At 42.9% G+C, this 19,336-nt stretch overlaps 1 protein-coding gene across 6 annotated transcripts in view; it reads right to left on the reverse strand.

Moving 5' to 3' along the window:
* Positions 1 to 19,336, reverse strand: part of LOC132875125 (R3H domain-containing protein 1) — an 87,525-nt gene that overhangs the window by 17,468 nt on the left and 50,721 nt on the right. For all 6 annotated transcript variants that reach the window (XM_060911749.1, XM_060911753.1, XM_060911752.1 and 3 more), the window contains 7 exons: positions 8,978 to 9,110; positions 8,573 to 8,651; positions 7,544 to 7,603; positions 5,875 to 6,015; positions 2,833 to 2,941; positions 2,321 to 2,416; positions 2,148 to 2,176 (listed from right to left, as the gene is read on the reverse strand). In XM_060911749.1, coding sequence (XP_060767732.1) covers positions 2,148 to 2,176; positions 2,321 to 2,416; positions 2,833 to 2,941; positions 5,875 to 6,015; positions 7,544 to 7,603; positions 8,573 to 8,651; positions 8,978 to 9,110 — 647 coding nt within the window. The remainder of the gene's footprint in view (positions 1 to 2,147; positions 2,177 to 2,320; positions 2,417 to 2,832; positions 2,942 to 5,874; positions 6,016 to 7,543; positions 7,604 to 8,572; positions 8,652 to 8,977; positions 9,111 to 19,336) is intronic.

Raw genomic sequence — 19,336 nt, forward strand, 5'->3', positions numbered from 1 at the left:
CAAAACCACTCCTTATGAAGCTGGTTAAGATCATGCCAAGCGTGTGCAAAGCGTCAAGGTAAACGCTGGCTACTTTGAAGAAGATAAAAATAGTAAATTTTTTTTTTTTTAACATTCCATGTGATTTCATAGTCTGGATGTCTTCAGTATTGTTCTACAATGTACACTAAGGCCGAATCCCATTTCACCCCTTGGACCAACCCCTTGGCCCTTCCCCTCCATTTTGCGCGTTCACGTGAAGGGGTAGGGGTATCCCAATCCCAGTTAACGCGGAGGGGTAGGGGAAGGGGTAGGGCTTCTGTACCCCTCCAAACGGAGATTTTCCTGGAGCTGACTCCGAACGAAGGGGTTTGAGTGATTTCCCACAATGCCATGCGGATTTCAGCGAGATTTCATGCGGATTTCAGAAAGATGGCGGTTCCCGCGGCGAAAGATTGTCATAAATGTATTTTCTCCATTATTTACGTGTTTTAAGTTGTTATCCAGAGGAAACACGCTGCTTGATTCACTTTCGAGCTGAGAATGAGCAGCGATTTCTGAAATCCAAGCTGCTGCTAAAAAGCTTTGGGAGTGAGTATTGTTTTCGGTTGCTTGACTGCGTACGTTTTGTTCTGTTATTCTCGCTTTTATTGTTTACATGAGTGTTCTGACACCTCATTCTGTCGGATGTGGTGCACGAAGCGCCAAAGATATCCCATTCAGTGGTGTTAGTTAACAAATCACATCCTGCCAGCAGAGATTTCTGCCTCTGGCTCTGACTGTAGCGGCTGGTCGCAGCCAATGACGCATTTGGTCGCGTTTTGCTAACGTAAACGCTGACGGAGGTACGCGATGACGTATGCGATCGTTGAAGAGCTATCCCAATACGTAGGGGTTGAATTTCAAGCCCTATCCCTTGTAGCTCAGTTTCAAGGGGAAGGGCCAAGGGGAAGGGGGAGGGGTAGAAATTAGAATTGGGCCTAAGTAACTTTAAAAACGCACAATGGAATTCAACACGATATCACTTTAGATCCATGCATATAGTTGAAATTTATGATATTGTATGTAATGCACACACATCTTGAAACATCGATAAAAGGACATTTATTGTCAAACTCAAGAATTACTTCACAATAAAAAAATTCAAAGTGACAGTTGGTCCATGTTCACGAAATTACAGGTTCAGCATCGTGTATGACCTCCGTTTGCTTGCAACAAGGCGTTCACTCTTCGTGGCATAGACCTCATCAGACCATTGATCTGCCTCTGTGGGATCGCCTGCCATGCTTCCTGAAGTACTGTACGCAGCTGTGCTAGGGTGGTAGGCTGTGGAACTCTCTGGCGTACACGACGGCCTAACGTGTCCCAGACATGCTCGATGGGGTTCATGTCTGGTGAATATGCTGGCCAGTCAAGCACATCAATGTTCTCTGTGTCCAGGTAATCACGAGAGACACGTGCCACGTGGGGACGGGCGTTCTCTAATTTGACGGCTGTGGACCGTCATGCTGGAGATTCTGGGTCTGTGTCGTCCAGGGGTCTCAGCAGCAGTGACTGAGGGTGTCAGGAATCTGTCACGGAGGTGAGCTAGCCTGATGTGCTGATCCTGAACTGGCGTCGTGACTCGAGGCTGACCAGGGCGTGGACGATCCCTGGTGCTCCCTGTCTGTCTGTAACGCTGACTCAAACGGGAAATGGTTGAATGATGAACACCGAAGTGCCGGGCGACTTCTGTCTGTGTACTTCCGGCACGCGACATCCCGATGGCCTGTTCACGTTGATTTTGGCTTAGGCGTGGCATCTTCAATAATGACAATTTTCCCATCATTTCCCCCGGGTATTTATAGGCAAGATTGTGTGTGTACAGTGTATGCAAAATTTGTTTGAAGATTAAAGCCTGTCCATGTCATTGACTACCCGAGTCATATTGTACGTTATTGAGTACAACTCCCTTACATTCTGATTTGAGCACAGATTTGGAACTTATTCGGGCGGAACGAAGTTATTTTTCCATTGTGATATATTTCTTTTCTTCTTGAGAAAACTCAGCACGAATTCAGCAAGTTTTATCCATGTGCGTTTTTAAAAGTTACTTAGTGTAGGAAACAGTCAAAATACAGAAAAACCTGTGTGAATAAACTTTTGACTGTGCAGAGATAAAACGTTACCTTTTATCGAGCTGGAAATGATCTTGCCCCTGTGGAGGAGTTAAAAACATTCATTTGAATAAAATACTAGTGCACGCCAGCATTGGGAAATGATGCTTTTTGAATCTGCATGTTCGACAACATGATTAGATCATTACTAAATATTTTATAATTACATTGCCAATGAAACTCACATCCTGAGCGAAGATCCGCTCTCTCGCTCTTTGGTACTCCTCCTCCCTCTCCTCGATGGATTTGCTCCTCCGGTCGTCCTTCAGGCGCATCCTCAGCTACGCAAATAAACAAAGACGTGTTTAAATATGCGAGCCAGCATTCGCCTGTCTTACGCAAGCCAAATGTCTCGTATCCAAGTGCATTCGGCGGTTTCTGGGAAACTGGAGCTCTCTGGAGTTTTAAAGAGGGATTATCTAGGTCAGGTTTTTGCACGTTCCTGGAAGGGAGGAAGTTCTAGACGTTTCTATGACCCCTTCTAAATTGATGTAAAACATTCCCAGACTATGTTCATTGTTGAAGGTCATTAACAGTGTCGCAGAAGTTTAGATACTACTGCGTTAATGTGGTGAATAAGGAAACGTTTAAAGACTACAGACCTTGGTGTCTGTAGGATGTTCATACTGTTATTTCTCTGAATTTCCAGATTTTTGCAGGCATTCCAGCCTGTGTATGCTCATCCGCATGTGCTTACCCTGCCATCCTCCTGGTCTAGACTGAGGCTGTCTCTCTTCAGGATGTAACGCTTTTGGAAATCATCAGTTTTGTCGTCTTTTATGTGCTCGGAGAACTTCTGATCCGGTCTGCAAGAGACAGACTTGTATTTAGAATCGGACAGTTTGACCATAAAGCTCTGAATCACCTCGTGTGCTTATAGGACTCCATCGTATCACAATAACCAGCCAAACTTATCACGGTTTTCAATATTATCAAGATGTACTAAAAATACAAGCCTCAACACCAGGCACTGCCCGAATGCCTGATTTGCCCGACCAAGACGCTCGGGCAGAAATATTTTAGAGAGTTAGACCCGTTCAGGCACACCTATGGTCGGCGTCTTTAAGCACAAAAATGATTTCAAGCGAGTATGTTACAAAACAAACAAAAAAACCCACCACCAAGACATATTAACCAGCATCCTTGCCTCCCCTGCTATTGCCGTTTTGTTTTTTCTTCCTGATTTGTAACGGCGATTCTGATTGGCTCGCTTCATGCGCTTTTCATCACTATGAGCAGTCGTTGGTGCCCTCTACCTTTTCCCAGGTTGACTTCAGGACATACAGTATGTGTAAAAAAAAAAAAAAACCCCGCTAAATGCTAAGTACTTTCAGTGAATGCGAAGACATGCTTTTGTGTCTCAAAATTTTAACCCAGACCCTCTACAGTAAATATATATCATTTACATCGTGAATTATCCCAGAGATAAATAGATCTTACCCCATTTATCATCGGCCCATCGTGTATATGAAGTGAAGATGACTGGGGGAAACGGCAACCTGAATGATCACACAGTGCTGCAGTACAGACTCCTGTTTTAGAATTCATCTTTGCAAGATTGCTCGTCATCGTTATCGGCAAAACAAAGTGCTTTGTGTCTTAAAAAGACGCATTGTGTACTAGTACCGTACGCAAGTCTGACATACATACACTGCAAAAAATGATCTCTTGTTGAGAGAAAATATCTTTAAAGGAACAGTCCACCGTACTTCCATAATGAAATATGCTCTTATCTGAATTGAGACGAGCTGATCTGTACCTCTCCGAGCTTTGCGCGACCTTCCAGTCAGTCAGACGCAGTCAGACGCGCTGTCACTCCTGTTAGCAATGTAGCTAGGCTCAGCATGGCCAACGGTATTTTTTGGGGCTGTAGTTAGAAGCGAAAACTCTTCCGCGTTTTTCCTGTTTACATAGGTTTATATGACCAGGGATATGAAACAAGTTCAGTTGCACAAATTGAAACGTGGTGATTTTCTATGCTATGGAAAGTCCGCACTATAATGACAGGCGTACTAACACCTTCTGCGCGCTTCGGCAGCACATTGATATCTGAGCTCCGTATCAATGCGCTGTCGAAGCGCGCGGAAGGTGTTAGTACGCCTGTCATAGTGCGGACTTTCCATAGCATAGAAAATCGCTACGTTTCAATTTGTGTAATTGAACTTGTTTCATGTCACTGGTCATATAAACCTATGTAAACAGGAAAAACGCGGAAGAGTTTGGTCGCATCTAACTACAGCCCCAAAAAATACCGTTGGCCATGCTGAGCCTAGCTACATTGCTAACAGGACTGACAGCGCGTCTGACTGACTGGGAGGTCGCGCAAAGCTCGGAGAGGTACGGAGCAGCTCGTCTCAATTCAGATAAGAGCATATTTCATTACGGAAGTACGGTGGACTGTTCCTTTAATATGGGTGAATTTATCTATTATTTCTTATTAGAAGTTTACTCGAACTCAAATATAAGATTATTTAGCTTACTTTGAGACGTTTTTACTAATTTCAAGCCTTAAATTTTCTTATTCTATTGGCAGATAATTTTGCTTCTTTCTAGAATTGAATGCTTAAAATGAGCAAAATTATCTGCCAATAGAATAAGAAAATTTAAGGCTTGAAATTAGTAAAAACGTCTCAAAGTAAGCTAAATAATCTTATATTTGAGTTCTAGTAAACTTCTAATAAGAAATAATAGATAAATTCACCTATATTAAAGATATTTTCTCTCAACAAGAGATCATTTTTTTGCAGTGTATATACTGATTTATGTTATGTTTTCAGGGCTCGTCTTGTTCTTCTGTTGCAGAAATAAATATGTTTTTAAAAATAAATGCATTTTTAAAAAACGTACTTTTGTCTAAATAACTCAAATTATACCCCTAGAAAACACATCAGTACTACCTTGAAAAATTTTCGAAGCCATTTACTTTGCAAGGCAAAAAGGTGTCAAAAGTTAACACCGAGGCCTGAAATACTACGTACATCCTTATCTGTGAAAACGAGGGATCACAATTCTGTACATTTGTATCTCATGTTCCTCTTGAACGCAAATCAAATTCTCTTCGTGTGAACAGGGTTACGATCACCGAGAAAGACGCATTTAAACGATGGATGCATTTACGGTGCTGTACTTAAATCACAGTCAGCATGTAGAAATGTTCCTGTGCTGGAAAGATGGTCAGGCCACCAAACACAATCGTGAACAAGCTGAAAGATCAGATTCTCAGCAGATCGTCTGCTTTTAAAACGGCACTTAAAATCGCAGCACGCATCAGCCAAACGCCACTGAACACCGGGAACACTTAACACGAGTTTCGCAATCGAGTGTTTAAAAGCTTAAATGTCAGCACCTACTGGAGTATCACCAGGCACGAAGTGAGGCAAAAATCGGCTAATAACTGCCTCTCGGCCCAAAAAGAGAGTCATTAAAATGATAATAAGCCTCGTTTATAAAGCACTTTTCATTTTCGTTCCAAAAATTACAAAGTGGTTTGTGTAAGTGGACATTAAAGTTAATGATGGTAATAAAAGTAATAGAATAACATTACAAATACGAACGTTTAAAAAAAAAAAAAAATAATAAATCATGACCTGACGAAACCAAGTGATGAAACCAATAACACTAACTGGCATTCCTAATATTCGCTGTACTCAAAGTGGAACACGAGAAATCGCAAAAAAAGTAGCAGAATATTAAAGTTGAAAAAAATGTGCGTGTGTGTATTTTTTTCCATGACACTCACATCCTGGTATTGCTGGTTTTATTGATGATGACCGATTTGCCGGTCTGGTCGACGTTGTGTTCCAGGCCGAAATACGCCGCCACTCTGTGGAGCAGCATCCGGTGGTATGATGTCATTGGGGGGAACTTCCTCTTGTGGGACCTGATTGAAACATGACGTGCGTTTCAGACCACACGAAATTAAATCCACTTTAATTATTCAACTTGATTTCTGCATTAGGTCCATAGATTTCGTAAGCTCACTTGGTCCTTTATCCTTTGCAATTACGAACAATAATTTGACTGGTGGACAAAAACCACACGATCTCGTCTCCTGAGCAAGTGACCGTGTCGGCATGCGAGCCAGACACCATTAACTCGGCTGCTGATGCTCATGTAATACAAGTTTAAAGTATGGCAAGCTAACTCGCTAGTCAAGAGCATCACTAGTCATGGATGCAAACGGCGCGCCTTTTGGCGGATGCCGCCTTCTTTTTCACGGCTGTCTGGGGGACTTGTGTGAATCATGCCGATCCGATAAGTTGTTTTTTTTTTTTTGGGGGGGGGGGGGGGGGGGGGGGGGGGGCGTTGGAGTGTCTGATTATAATTTCATCAAAGTAAATTCTGTATTAAAATTACTAAATAAGCAAATGCCGTTACAGTCCATGAAACATAGGAAGTATAAGTGTAGCCTAGGTCACAACCGGACGTACGATTTTTTTTGGCCGTGCGATTTTTGGCGTTTCCCAAATCACTGCGATTTTTTTGTTCGTGGAGAAAGACGCACGTTGGCCATAAGTTTGTCTTGCAACCTGGAAAAAAACCCAAAAAAAACGTAAGCGCCCATAGAGTTTGTTTGACATGACAAAGAACCTCTGCGGCCGGTCTATGGCTCAAAAATCAGCACGTCACATGCGCACCCTCCGTGCATTTCTTGCACGTAGACCGGCCGTAGGAGCACGTACGGCCGGTTGTGACCGAGGCATATGAGAAGAAAACAGTAAATCAGAAAGCTGCGCACGTAAAGCCAATTACGTAACTTGCGTTGGACTGATGGAAATCCTTGCACGTGCAGTGAAGTGCAGCCAGCAGCAGATAATGGCGCACAGCCAACTGGCTTTACATGCGCAGCTTTCTGATTTACTGTTTTCTTCTCATACTTATACTTCCTGTTTCATGGACTGTAACGGCATTTGCTTATTTAGCAATTTTAATACAGAATTTACTTCGATGAAATTATAATCAGACACTCCAAAGCCGCTCCCCCCCCCCAAAAAAAAAAAACAACTCATCGGATCTGCACAACTCGCACAAGTCCCCCAGACAGCCGTGAAAAAGGCGGCATCCGCCAAAAGGCGCGCCGTTTGCATCCATGCTAGTGGGGGGGGGGGGGGAGCAAGTAGATCATGATCGAGCTCATCTACAGTCCTGATGGTGTCTGGGGCAGCCTGTCTGGCACCACCGATGGAATCTTCTACAGAGAGGTCACTGCTTCAGGTCTCTGATAATACACCATGTCTAGTATATGGAGGGCGGAGCCTGAGATGCCCGCTAAAGGATTGCGTGAAGAGGAATTCTGGCGCTACGTGGCAGAACAATAATGTCCTGTCTAATAATGTCCAACACTAACAAAAGCAAATCAGTGAGTTCCTGAGGGTTATTTCCCTGTGGGTTTGAAGAGCTCTGCTTACTCATTGTTACCGATGAAGTCCAGAATGTCCTGCTCCAGCTTCAGCAGCATCATTCGGTCCCTGAAATGACAACAGCCATTAGTACTCCTCATGACCTCGATTAGTGGGTGCGAGCAAAAACAAAATGAGCTGCGTTCACCAAACAAAACAAAAAAAGACCTGTACAAACTTAGTCGGCTGTCGGCAGATTTACAAACGAGACGGAACCCAATCCAAATACAAAAGCCTGAACAGTTCGTCAGGTTAAAAGGGATCGTTTAGTGAGAAACGAAATCTAATTTGCACAAGTTTCTGCTTGCTCTAAATGGAATCGATTAGCCGAGACGTGTCACACGGACTCATCGGTCTGTCTGATGCATAAAAACGAACAAAAAGTTAAAAAATGTTGCATGCTGCAGACAGCTTTTATTCTACAAAACGGTGCGTCCTCTAGACACGTCTTCATTCGCTTCAACCTCATCATGCAGTTCAGACTGTGTAAATTAACCCGAAACATTCGACACGTTTCCTAATAAACTGGGGTCGCTTAAATTTGCATACATCAAACGTGATTGGCTCTGACATTTTATCAAGTAATAACACTTCCCATTCAATGTTCAAACACTAATGCGGTATTTTCACACTTCCTCGCGCACACGTGCGTGGACCGTCTTCACTGCTGAGCTGCGACTGCCCCGCGAGCTGAGACTCTAATCGAGCTCTAAAGAAAATATTTCACAGGAAGACGCGAGGATGCCGAGAAAGCCTGAACAACTTTTTAATAAAAGAACCGGCTCCACGTCTTTAAGCCTTGAGGCATCAATCTTCTCTCAAGCACAGCTCAAAGTTGCTTTGGTCTCGGAAATAGTCGAGTTTGCAGACAAACTTCCATTTTGTTATTTTTCTGGCTTTCCAGGAGAGCAGCAACGCTCAATTTGTTCGCTCCCGGTGGCATCGCCGAGCAGGCTCGATGGTGCAGGAGGGAGATTAATGATCAAAACTGACAGGAAGAGAGATACAGGCTTTGTGGTATCAAAGCACCGAGCATACCGAGGATTATTCTTCAGTGTGTTGACCAGAAATTCATGGAGATCGATGCCTGTGGAGTCGGTGTACTCCTGACTGGGGTCTGAGAGAGACAGAGAGAGAGAGAGAGAGAGAGAGAGAGAGAGAGAGAGAGAGAGAGAGAGAGAGAGAGAGATTTTACATGCTGCATACATTCTGCTGTCTCCATCTGGTGTGTGAGAAAACACCTCATCTGCCAGCACCAGTCACTGTGACTGACACACACACACACACTTCTGCTGCTTTAAATTATGCACCCTGTTCTACAATCGGCTGCCTATTACACCCATTTTAAACATGTATAAATATTCAAAGATTATTTAAAGTGGGATGTTCTTGCTACATCATGAACCCACCCACTGTGACATTTGTGCAAAAACACACACAAACCTCTCGACAGCGATCTTCTTGGCACTTTGTCGGCTCGCTCTGTCTTTTCCGGGCTCTTCTCGGCATGTTCTTCATCCCCGCTGGCAGCTTCCTCTTTCTCCGAAGCCTGGCTGAGCTGCAAATGGATCTTATCCTGTAGAAAACACACATGCACTAATTAAAAAAACCCCACAAAAACACCTAGAATTATAGGTGTGAGCATCACAACGTGGGAATAGAAACTGAAGAATATCCCTTTTGTGAAACCTTTTAAATCAGTGTAGAAATTAGTGCATTCACTCTGATCTTCCCTTCTTCGGCAGAATAATTAAACCCATTAGAGAGAGAGAGAGAAAAACACATTTCAATTCAAATTGTATCTTCATCCATGTTCAAAATCTGTTTTTAGAAATGTATATGAGTGATTCCACGCTTATGGGTACTGAAATGGGGACATGAACTTATTTTTAAAAATTCACCTAAAACCATTTCTTTTTTTTACCATCAGGTCACAAAACATGTAATCTTTAATGAATGATATGTTAAAAGATAACTTTAATTTTCTGAGATGTAATAAAAACATATTTATATGCCAAAGTCAGAACGTAACAGAAGTGTTGTGGACATATATATTCTCAGTTTTAACAATGTAGAATTACTTTTTGAAACATAGGAAGGTGATGTTTTAGCAAATATAATTAATAAACATGTGTAGTAGAATAAACATACACATTCTTTCAATAAGATTAACATGGTATATAGCTAGATTGTAATTAATTTGTAACAGACGCGAGATGGACAATCGTAACAGAAGTAATGTAACAGACATCATTTTGGAACTCATAGGCTTGACTTTGGCATATAAATGTTTTTATTACATCTCAGAAAATTAAAGTTATCTTTTAACATATCATTCATTAAAGATTACATGTTTTGTGACCTGATGGTAAAAAAAGAAATGGTTTTAGGTGAATAAGTTCATGTCCCCATTTCAGTACCCATAAGCGTGGAATCACTCGTATATATTTTAATACATTTCGCGTTTATTTGATAGAACGTTCAGAGCAAACTGCTTTGCTGGTCCAGTGACGACCTCAACACCACCACGAAGAATGAAGCCATTTTGTTCATAACTCTGGAAGCTACCATCAAAAAAAAAAAAATTAAATTAACCCCCCCCCCACAAAAACAGAAAAATGATAATACAATTAGGAGAGATTTTCTTTACGGGTTGTTTTACAATCAGGTTACAGACTTTGTGTCACAGGGGTCCAAAATTCAAATTGATTCAAACTGGTTCTTGTACCAGTTTTTAAGCAAAGGACAAGTTAAAGAACAGATTTCAGGTAATTTTTTGACATGTGTGTATGGTAGTTTTGTGTAATCTGCGATAAGATGGGAGAAACAAATGAAGTGATTCTCGGAGAGGACTTTTTTTTTTTTTTGACAATTCAGAATCCACTACTTCCATAGTGCTTTTAAATATAAGGCTGTAAGCTTTGTGTTAGTTGTCTCTAATATTTATGTCCCAATATCTTGACCACATTTTAGGATGAAAATAATCATTTTAGATATGTTATTTTATATTGAAAAATTAGCTGTCTCGGAGAGGACTTTTTTTTGACAATTACATACTAATTTGATCAAAATAGTCTGAAAACTTACTGGCATTCAACATTAAAACTTAACTATGTTTCCAATGATATGGAACCAAATCTTTGTTTTATGGTATAAAGAATGATTTAAGTGCATCCCTTTTGGAGCTACCTGTGGTTAAAAAAGTACTTTTTCTAAATGACACGAGTAATTTTGCTAAATGTGACATATATTGCCATCCATTCACCAAAAATAACGTTATCACCAATTTTTTTTTTGCATGGTAAATAGAGCTATCACAGGGCTACAATAAACAACCAAGTTTATTCAGTCAAGCCTTTCGATATTGAAGATAATAAGTGTTAAATGTGATTTTTAGCTTGCGTACCCTGATTGTAAAACAACCCTTATATCCATCAAAAATAATAAACTTTATCTTGTTCCCTGCTGTGGTCTTCACTTCAACCCGAATCAACCAAAATGAGCCATTTTATTTATTTAAAAAAAAACAAAAAACGTGTTTTTCTCTTAAAAAAAAAAAGGAAAAAAAAAAAAAAGACATCTCTGTCCATCATTGATGTCTCTTCCCCCGCCGCACCCTTTATTTCTCTCAAGGACACAGCGTAGTCCATCAGTAACTGTCATGCCCTTTACAAGAAGGAGAAAAAGGGAACAACAAAATGGGGCAAAGCAAGCTCGCCTCGGCATTGATCAAGTGCCGTCTCTCGAGGTTGACAGCAACGCTGCAGCTGAGCTCGCAACACTCAGCGCGCCGAACGAGACATGAGACGGCCGAGTGAAAGAAAGAAACAAGAGAAAGGAAGGAAGAAAGGAAGGACGGTAAATAAATAGTGAGAAGACACGGGCTGTGAACAGACACCCTTATCCCCGGGGGAATCTCATTCACACGTTCAAGGACGTAATGCTGATCAACACCTGTTCATCCTTACACGGTCCAGTTCCACAAAGACCAACTACAGCTTCTCTGTCTAAAAGGGAAAAACATCCAGCATTTGTTTTATCATAAAGAATGCAGCTTAAACATTTATTTTAAAGCCCATTTTAAAAGTCCGAGATCATTATCTGTCGGGTAATTTTGTTTTCCATTAGTCAAAAAATCTTTCAAAAAATGCACAATTTTTCATAATTGATTTTTTATTTTTTTTTTAAATGGGAACGTTTGTAAAATAAAACCCAGCTCATGCTTCTCGGCGTCAGTCTTATGACCCTGGCTGCATGTCTATGCATATTACCAGCTGAGCAACTTTTTTTTTTTTTTATATTATGCACAAATGGGAGGAAAAAAAAAAAAAAGCTTTTTTTTTTTAAAAACAGCTTTTATTAAACACACACTGAGAAACCATTCCAGCTCTCAGTCGTTTGCTGAGCCTTTCTACACTCTAATTCGGAGCTTTCCGGTGGCAGCCATGCTAATTTTGCAATATTTTGCTTTAATGTGCCGTATAAGCACTGGATGTGCGGTCGAGCTGATGTGGCCTTACGGTTCTCCAAGCTTTGCGATAACTTAATAATGGGCGGGAATGGGCTTTGAGTGAAAAGTGGCCAATTATATCAATCCGCAAAGAAGGAGGAGGAAGAAAAAAAAAAAAAAATCTGTGGAGCTGCAAGCCGCTGACACAGGAAAATTACATTTTAGAGAGATGATGGATGCAAGCAATACTGCGCTTGGGACAAACTGACTCCCTGTACGCATCTATTAAATACACACAAACACCGCGCCGTCTATTAAACACACACATCACGGGGGGGGGGGGGGGGAGCAGACACTCTTTTCAATCAAATACGCACCTACCGCACACTGAGCTCAATTACTGAGTGGATTGCTGATGCTGTGGAAGTGCGACTCTCGAGAGCGACAGCTGCGTCCAAGAGAACAGGGACGGGTGGGATCACGTAGAAGGAAATATTATATCGCCATACTTGATATTTAGGCACTTTTTTTTTTTGACAATTATCACACATCATCCAAGCTGTGCTCCAGTAGGCATGTGACACAAAAGCAACCTGGTCGAAGAGAAGGAGTATATTACATGCACCAACATGCCGAGAGCTTCTCCGTGCACTAAAGTCGGCCATTTCGTCTGAGCGAGGTTGAAAAACGGTTTACAGGTCGGGAACTTGTTGAACGAAGAGCAAGCTGGACTACCGTTACCCCTTTTCGACCAACAAGGAACGGGTTCCATTCTGGTTTGCGCACCAAATTTTGACCCGTTCAGAGCATTTTGACCAAAAATGAACTGTTCCAGAACCTGAAATGTTGGTTACCAGCTGGAACCAAAATATAGATAGTTTTTCCAGTGCGAACCATGATGACATGAGTGGGTGTGTCATTAGTTTGGATAGGAAGCACAGTGTAGCAATGGAGAACTCAATGGAAAATAAGTTCAATTTATATAGCACCTTTCTCAAAACCAAAAGTTGCTTTACAATTATGGAGGGGGGAGGGGTCCGACCAAATAGAGGTCAAGATGTCACTCCAAATGGTATAGCAGCTGCAGTCCCACCAAAAGGTGCACAAAAACAAACAAACAAACAACCCCCCCGGGGGCGTCGTGGCTCAGGTGGATAAGGTGCCATACCATAAATCTGGGGACCCGGGTTCGATTCCGACCCGAGGTCATTTCCCGATCCCTCCCCGTCTCTCTCCCGCTCATTTCCTGTCTCTACACTGTCCTATCCAATAAAGGTGAAAAAAGCCCAAAAAATATCTAAAAAAAAAAAAAAAAAAAAAAAAACACAAACGAACAACCCCCCCCCCCAGTCCCACACCGCCGCCGTGACACCACCTGGCAACATCACTCAGAACACCACGCCATGGATCCACAAAGCAAGCACAGACGCACCACCACACAGATGCGCTGGTATGTCCCAAACCACCTGTACAGCTGCCGCGACGCAACATCACGTCAAGCACTAAAGCACTGCTGCACAGAGCACTGGACAACAACGATGTTAAAATGAGCAACAAGCTCCCTGCAGTCCATTGCTCGGAGCACAGGCATCACCCACAGCGAACCAAGGCCTGGAGGGAACCGACGCCCAAAACTGGGTCCAGAGCTACACCACAACCAGCAAACAAAAGCAAAAAACAAACTACACAAACGGGGGGGAGAGCGCTCCAGTGAGAAGCGGCAGCCAGAATGTGCACGACGTACTCTCAACCAGAAATGGAAAATGGATACATCTTCAAGAAAATAAATTAAAAAAAAAAAAAAAAAAAAAAGCGCTCACAAGTAACGAATGAATGCGCTCCACCATCTCGCCAATACCGTTTACCGTTGCAAATTGTGCAACGCCCTGCCTTCATGACGCATCCTCAATTACAGTGGTTCTTCTCAAAAATGGCGGACACATGGGCTGGTTCGCTACCTAGCACCAAGGTTCAAAGACTCCTGAACAGAACCGGTTCAAGAAACCATTCCCTCTTGGTCGAAAAGGGGCATCGGACAGTCATGCCAAGTTCGGTGAAGATCTGCCTGGATCCTGAACTCATCCGAATCCACACCCACTGACTGAATGCCTTCGCCTGGTTTCACACCTTCGGTCACCTCAGATACTGCAAGTCTGGCTTACAAAGGACTTGAAAGCAGTACTGGCAGTATGATTGTTCAATCACTCTACTGATCGTAATAGTTCTTAAATAAAATATGATAAATCTACGATTAGAAACGTTATATGCTCACTACTCTTTGGTTTTCACTTGCTTCAGACTTGCTCCCCACCCCCCACTAATGATTAAGTGGCGCTGATTTAAGGTCTGAATTGCTTGCTGAACAGCAAAACATTCAAGTTCATTTGCTTGCTCTTTTTTTCTGCATACTCAACAAGAAACTGGATGTAAAGGTCAATTTAAATGGTTTTTATTTATTTGTTCAACAAGGAAAGAAAGAATATCAAACTTACTGGCCAAGAGCATCGTACACACACATCACAGAATACTCTGATCGATACAGTAGACTATACAGTGATGTCAAGTCTTTGCCCACTACTAGGGTTTCACTGAAAAGCCACATACTACAGTCCCTACACTGATCGAGACCTTGTTACTGTGAACAGGCTTGTGTACTTCTGTGAACCTCAGGGTTGCCATCAGAAGCCTAATGGGGCCCTTCCTGAATAAATCTGAGGGAAGATGTCAGACCCCAAAAAAAAGGGCTCCTTTTCCACAGCCTGTTCAAGGCGGGAATCTTACGCCTTTATTCTGCCCCACATTCTGGATCAAGCGCCCGAATGCACATCAGGGGATCTGCGTTTTTCTGCCTCTGAACCAGAACGACTGGGAGCAACAGATCCAGAATCGAGGTCTGTGTAAAAGGGACAGCCGGCACGGCGAAACAGAGGTGTGACTTTTTTGACCTTGAGATTCTTCTTTCTGAGACCAGCATGAGTGTTCGTCTATGACGTCTAAGGTCTGCGCACCTTTCTGCCTCTTCATTTCCTCCTCAGCACATCTCTGATCACACATGTTGCTTGTCCAAATCTCTCCACTCCTCTCTTCCTCATTACCCCTCTCCCTCGCTTGTGAGCGCAGTTTTCTGTGACGCTTTCCTCCCCCCGAAACGTCAGCTAAGCTAAAGGACACAAACATGTTTTATGTATTTATTTATTGAGGCTGTTACTTCTCTGAAATGAGAATTATTTAACACTTTTCATATGATGCTCAGCAACTCCGCTTGTGTTTGAAGAGTGGTATACGGTAAATGTGCACCTCAACACCCAGTTCACCCACCTTTGTTTTTAAAGCAGCATCAGTATGATCGACTGCGAGTTGGCCTAGTGGTTAGCATGTCCACCTCTTGACTGGGAGATCAGGAGTTCTACCCGCGATCGGGTCATACCAAAGACCATCATAAAAATGGTACCTACTGCCATCTCGCAAGTAGGGAGTCAAACTCTCACGGTTACCAGAGGACTAGCCCCCCACTGTAACCCTAGCTGTATAGGTGAGAGGCCGAGGGCAATGCAAACAGAGATCGGCGCTGCACTCCTGTGCCTCAAAGAGCTGGTTAGTACCAGGACAGGAGACTGCCTGGGAAGACCAGACCCTGGTATGGAAGGGACTTTTTTTTTTGGGACCAGTATGATCGGGATATTCACGTTTTCAACACGTAGATACATCACCCGAGACGCCGACGCTCTGCTGCGACACGTTGCACCTCTGGTTGTGGAACACCGGCTCGCAATATGAAAACGAATATGGGCACAGCTTCATTTCGGTTCAATATAAAAATCACTCATGCTGGAATACCTCGGCGCAGATTACAGTTCCCAGGACCCACTTGAGGGTGGTGTCTGCAGGCAAGCGTGTGTTGTCCAGGACAGCCACGCAATGCTGTCAAAACAACAACAAGGGCCTCATGTGCCACCAACCATTATGGGACGTGCTGCGGAAGTACAGGATATCTGGGTTGCTACTTAATGCAATCTGGGCTACACAAGTTCAGTGCAGGGAGCACTGTGTCCTACCAGGTTCTTGGCGTCAAGTCAAAACCATTTCAGGACAGTGTGTCGTCTCTCCACTCCTATTTGTGGCCAGTGGTATTTCAGCAAGTAAGGCATTGGGTGACTGGTTGGAAGGACCAGAGTTCAAACACCACCAATCACCAAGCAGCTTCTCCAGGCTCTTTGAGCAAGACTACTTAGAACCCAATCTCAACTTTTGGATAAAAATACAAAGTTAAATAAGGTTTCATGGACAGGATGTAAGGTTCTCTTGGCAACATCAAAAGTGGACCTCCAACACATCCCCGAGCCAAGTGTGAAGCAGCTGAGCTGACTGTAGCGTCTAAAAGTATTTGGTCATGCGCACAGCCTGCAGGAAAATAGCTTCCTACACAGGATTGCTGTTGAGGGTAAAACTGCTGCTCCGTGGAACTGAGAAGAACCAGTTGAGGTGGTTTCGGCACTTCACAAGGATACCTTCAGATCAGCTCCCACTCAAATTGTATCAGTCATGGGCATTAATATGGAGCTTCCCCTCAACAGCCTCCACTCTTCGAGGAAGTGTTTCCAGTAGATTTGTGGTTGTGTTGGGACTTGTGCCCATTCAGCCATGGTGAGGTCGGACACTCATGCTCGCATTCTTATGCTGGAACTGGGTTGGGCTACACAAGTTAGCTCCAGTGAAGAGAAATCTTCACGTTGCAACATACAATGATAATGGAGACAACTGTGCGCTTACAAATTTGTGATAACGATTTTGCCAAGAACCACATATGGATGTGATCGTCAGGTATCCGGTGTTATGACAAATTGCCTACTTTATTATGCAGATTGTGGAATATTATGTTCGATACCCAGACATATCAAATCAAGACTTATCCAAAACACCACAATACAACATGCAGAGACTCAGGGTGTATTCAGACCAGGATAGTTCGATAGTTCACTTGCTTTGGTCCGAACCAAATGTTTTTTTTTATTTTTTCATTTTGGTGCGGTTCGCTTTCACACTGTACGTTTTAGTAAGCGGACCAAAATCTGTCAACAAAGCCACGCGCCCTGAGGTCGTTCAGCTATTGGTCAGAGACGACACGCGCACAAAGCGTTAAGTTCAAAAGTAGTCACGGAGGATAGCGCTGATGAGCGCACATCATGTTGTGACAGTTCTGGCTCTTCACGCAAGTCGCTAGTACCGCCACTTTTTGAAAGAATGTCCCTGATTTTAATGTAGGTCTGACGGAGTTTCTTCAATTTTAGTCGACATTGTTCTGGGGAGCGCGTGAACCCCTTCTCCATTTTCTCACTGAATACAGCAAACACGTCGGCATTTTTGTGTGTTCTCTCCAAAAGCTCAGATATGTGGACATCTGCCCATATATCCACAAGGGTGCACATTTCTTCCTCGGCCCACGTTTGCCCCTACTCATTTTTTGTACTCTGTAGTCTAGCCTACCACTGGTCTGAATGACTGAACGACTGTTGTAAGGTTCCCTTGACAACCGAAACAGTGTTTGCACTTTGCAGTGGAGTGTCAAGACTCTGTTTCCCATAATGCTCGACAAACGACGGAAGCTCCCGAGGTACAAAAAAGCAAAACTGTCAGATTAGGTCCGGTCTGCTTTCACACCTCCAAAAGAGCCACACCAGGGTTCCTTTGGTCCGGACTGAGTCCGACCTTGCAGCTCGGTCTCGGTCCGCTTGTTTGGTCCGGACCAGAGTTCGGTGGTTTGTATTCAGACCAACCCAAAAGGTCCGGACCAAGGGAAATTTGGTTCGTTTGGTCATTTGGTCCAGACCAAACAACGTAGGTGTGAATACACCCTCAGATTGTTTTGCAGGTCAAGGGGCCCACAGGGCCCCTCCTAGGAAAAAACAGGGGCCCATTTCTACAATGGGGGGCCCAGTGATTATCCTTCAGTTGAAGCGAACCTAGTGAGTGAAGCGAGCCCAATGAACAGCTGCAGCAGCCCAGGGGCTGTTTTTTTCTTCTCAATTCTGTTTTTTTTTTTTTTTGGTATTAGAAGCCATATGAAGCAATGTAGATGACAAAAATCAATGCTTCAACCAAATATATTGAGCTATTGTTTAAATCAGTGGCAATATTTTGGAATTCAACCACAGGCCACTATACATCACATCTATATTATCTCCTCCTTGTAAATTATAGCACAAGAATGGGTTTGTTTTTGCATGCTGTGACAGTCTAATTCTGCTCGTCTCTAATCATCTCTACTTCTAATTTCATTAATTTATTTTATTAACTTGTTTTCAGTTTGGTGAAGGTCTATAGTAGTAGTCAATGGTAGTGGCAGTGGTAGTAGTCGTTGCTGTTGTAGTAGTTGATGTTGCAGTAGTTGTTGTTGCAAATCTAGTACGACTAATTACCTTGGGTATCAGGGGTATCAGTTTTTTCAGGTGAATGTACTCTTTCTGCCCAAAAATGACAAAATAGATGCATTTTTTCTTTTTTTTTTATTATCCATGTTGTTTTCTTGTCTCTTTCGAATATTCATACATAGACCGTAAGACGCCACCTAGCGAAAGACTTGGATCAGGTTTTACTCGCTTGGGACGCTACAAACGGGGCGGCGTAAATACACGAACGGGTCCGACGTATATTCAATATGGCGGCGGTCAAAACAAATTCATCCGATGCTGAAATCTGTTGAACATCCAGATAATTATGTTGGAAGTTGCATACATTTGTGCAAGATTTTTGATATTGAGACCATGAAGTCAAGTAAAACGCCACACAACGTTCCAAATAGAGTACAAAATGCTCGCGTCCATATTGGCCCCTGCCCCTCTCAACAATGCATTCATTATTCGAAATGGTGCATCTTAGACGCGGGCGCGCCAACAATCTGAGTCTCTGAACATGTCGTACTGTTACACCCCTAGTGAGAACATTTCACACCGGCTCAGGAAAGGGAAGTGCCTGGTCAGCATAGGCTTAGCTAGTGAGCTGTGCAGCCGTGTTTTACGCGGCCAATTCTCAAAAAAAAAAAAAAAAAAAAAAAAAAAAAAAAAACACAGCCATAAATTTTATACTAACCTGCGCTAACCAAAATTGTTTTGTCAAGTAATTTTGTGCATTTCTGTGAACATTTTTGTTGACGGTCAGCGGTTTCCCGGGGCGTGCCCGGCGCACGTGCTTTCCATATATAACAGTAAAATAAAGAAAATCAAATTTACCGCCAAAAACGTAGCATTCTTATTGGTCAGACTTCGAAACGAGTCTTGAATAGAAGCAAAAGACTGAGTTTTGAGAGCTTCTCCAGCAAAGCTCGGCAGGTTTAGACTGAGTAGGTCATGTATTGA

This window comes from Neoarius graeffei, chromosome 27, assembly GCF_027579695.1.
Source record: "Neoarius graeffei isolate fNeoGra1 chromosome 27, fNeoGra1.pri, whole genome shotgun sequence".
NCBI lineage: Eukaryota > Metazoa > Chordata > Actinopteri > Siluriformes > Ariidae > Neoarius > Neoarius graeffei.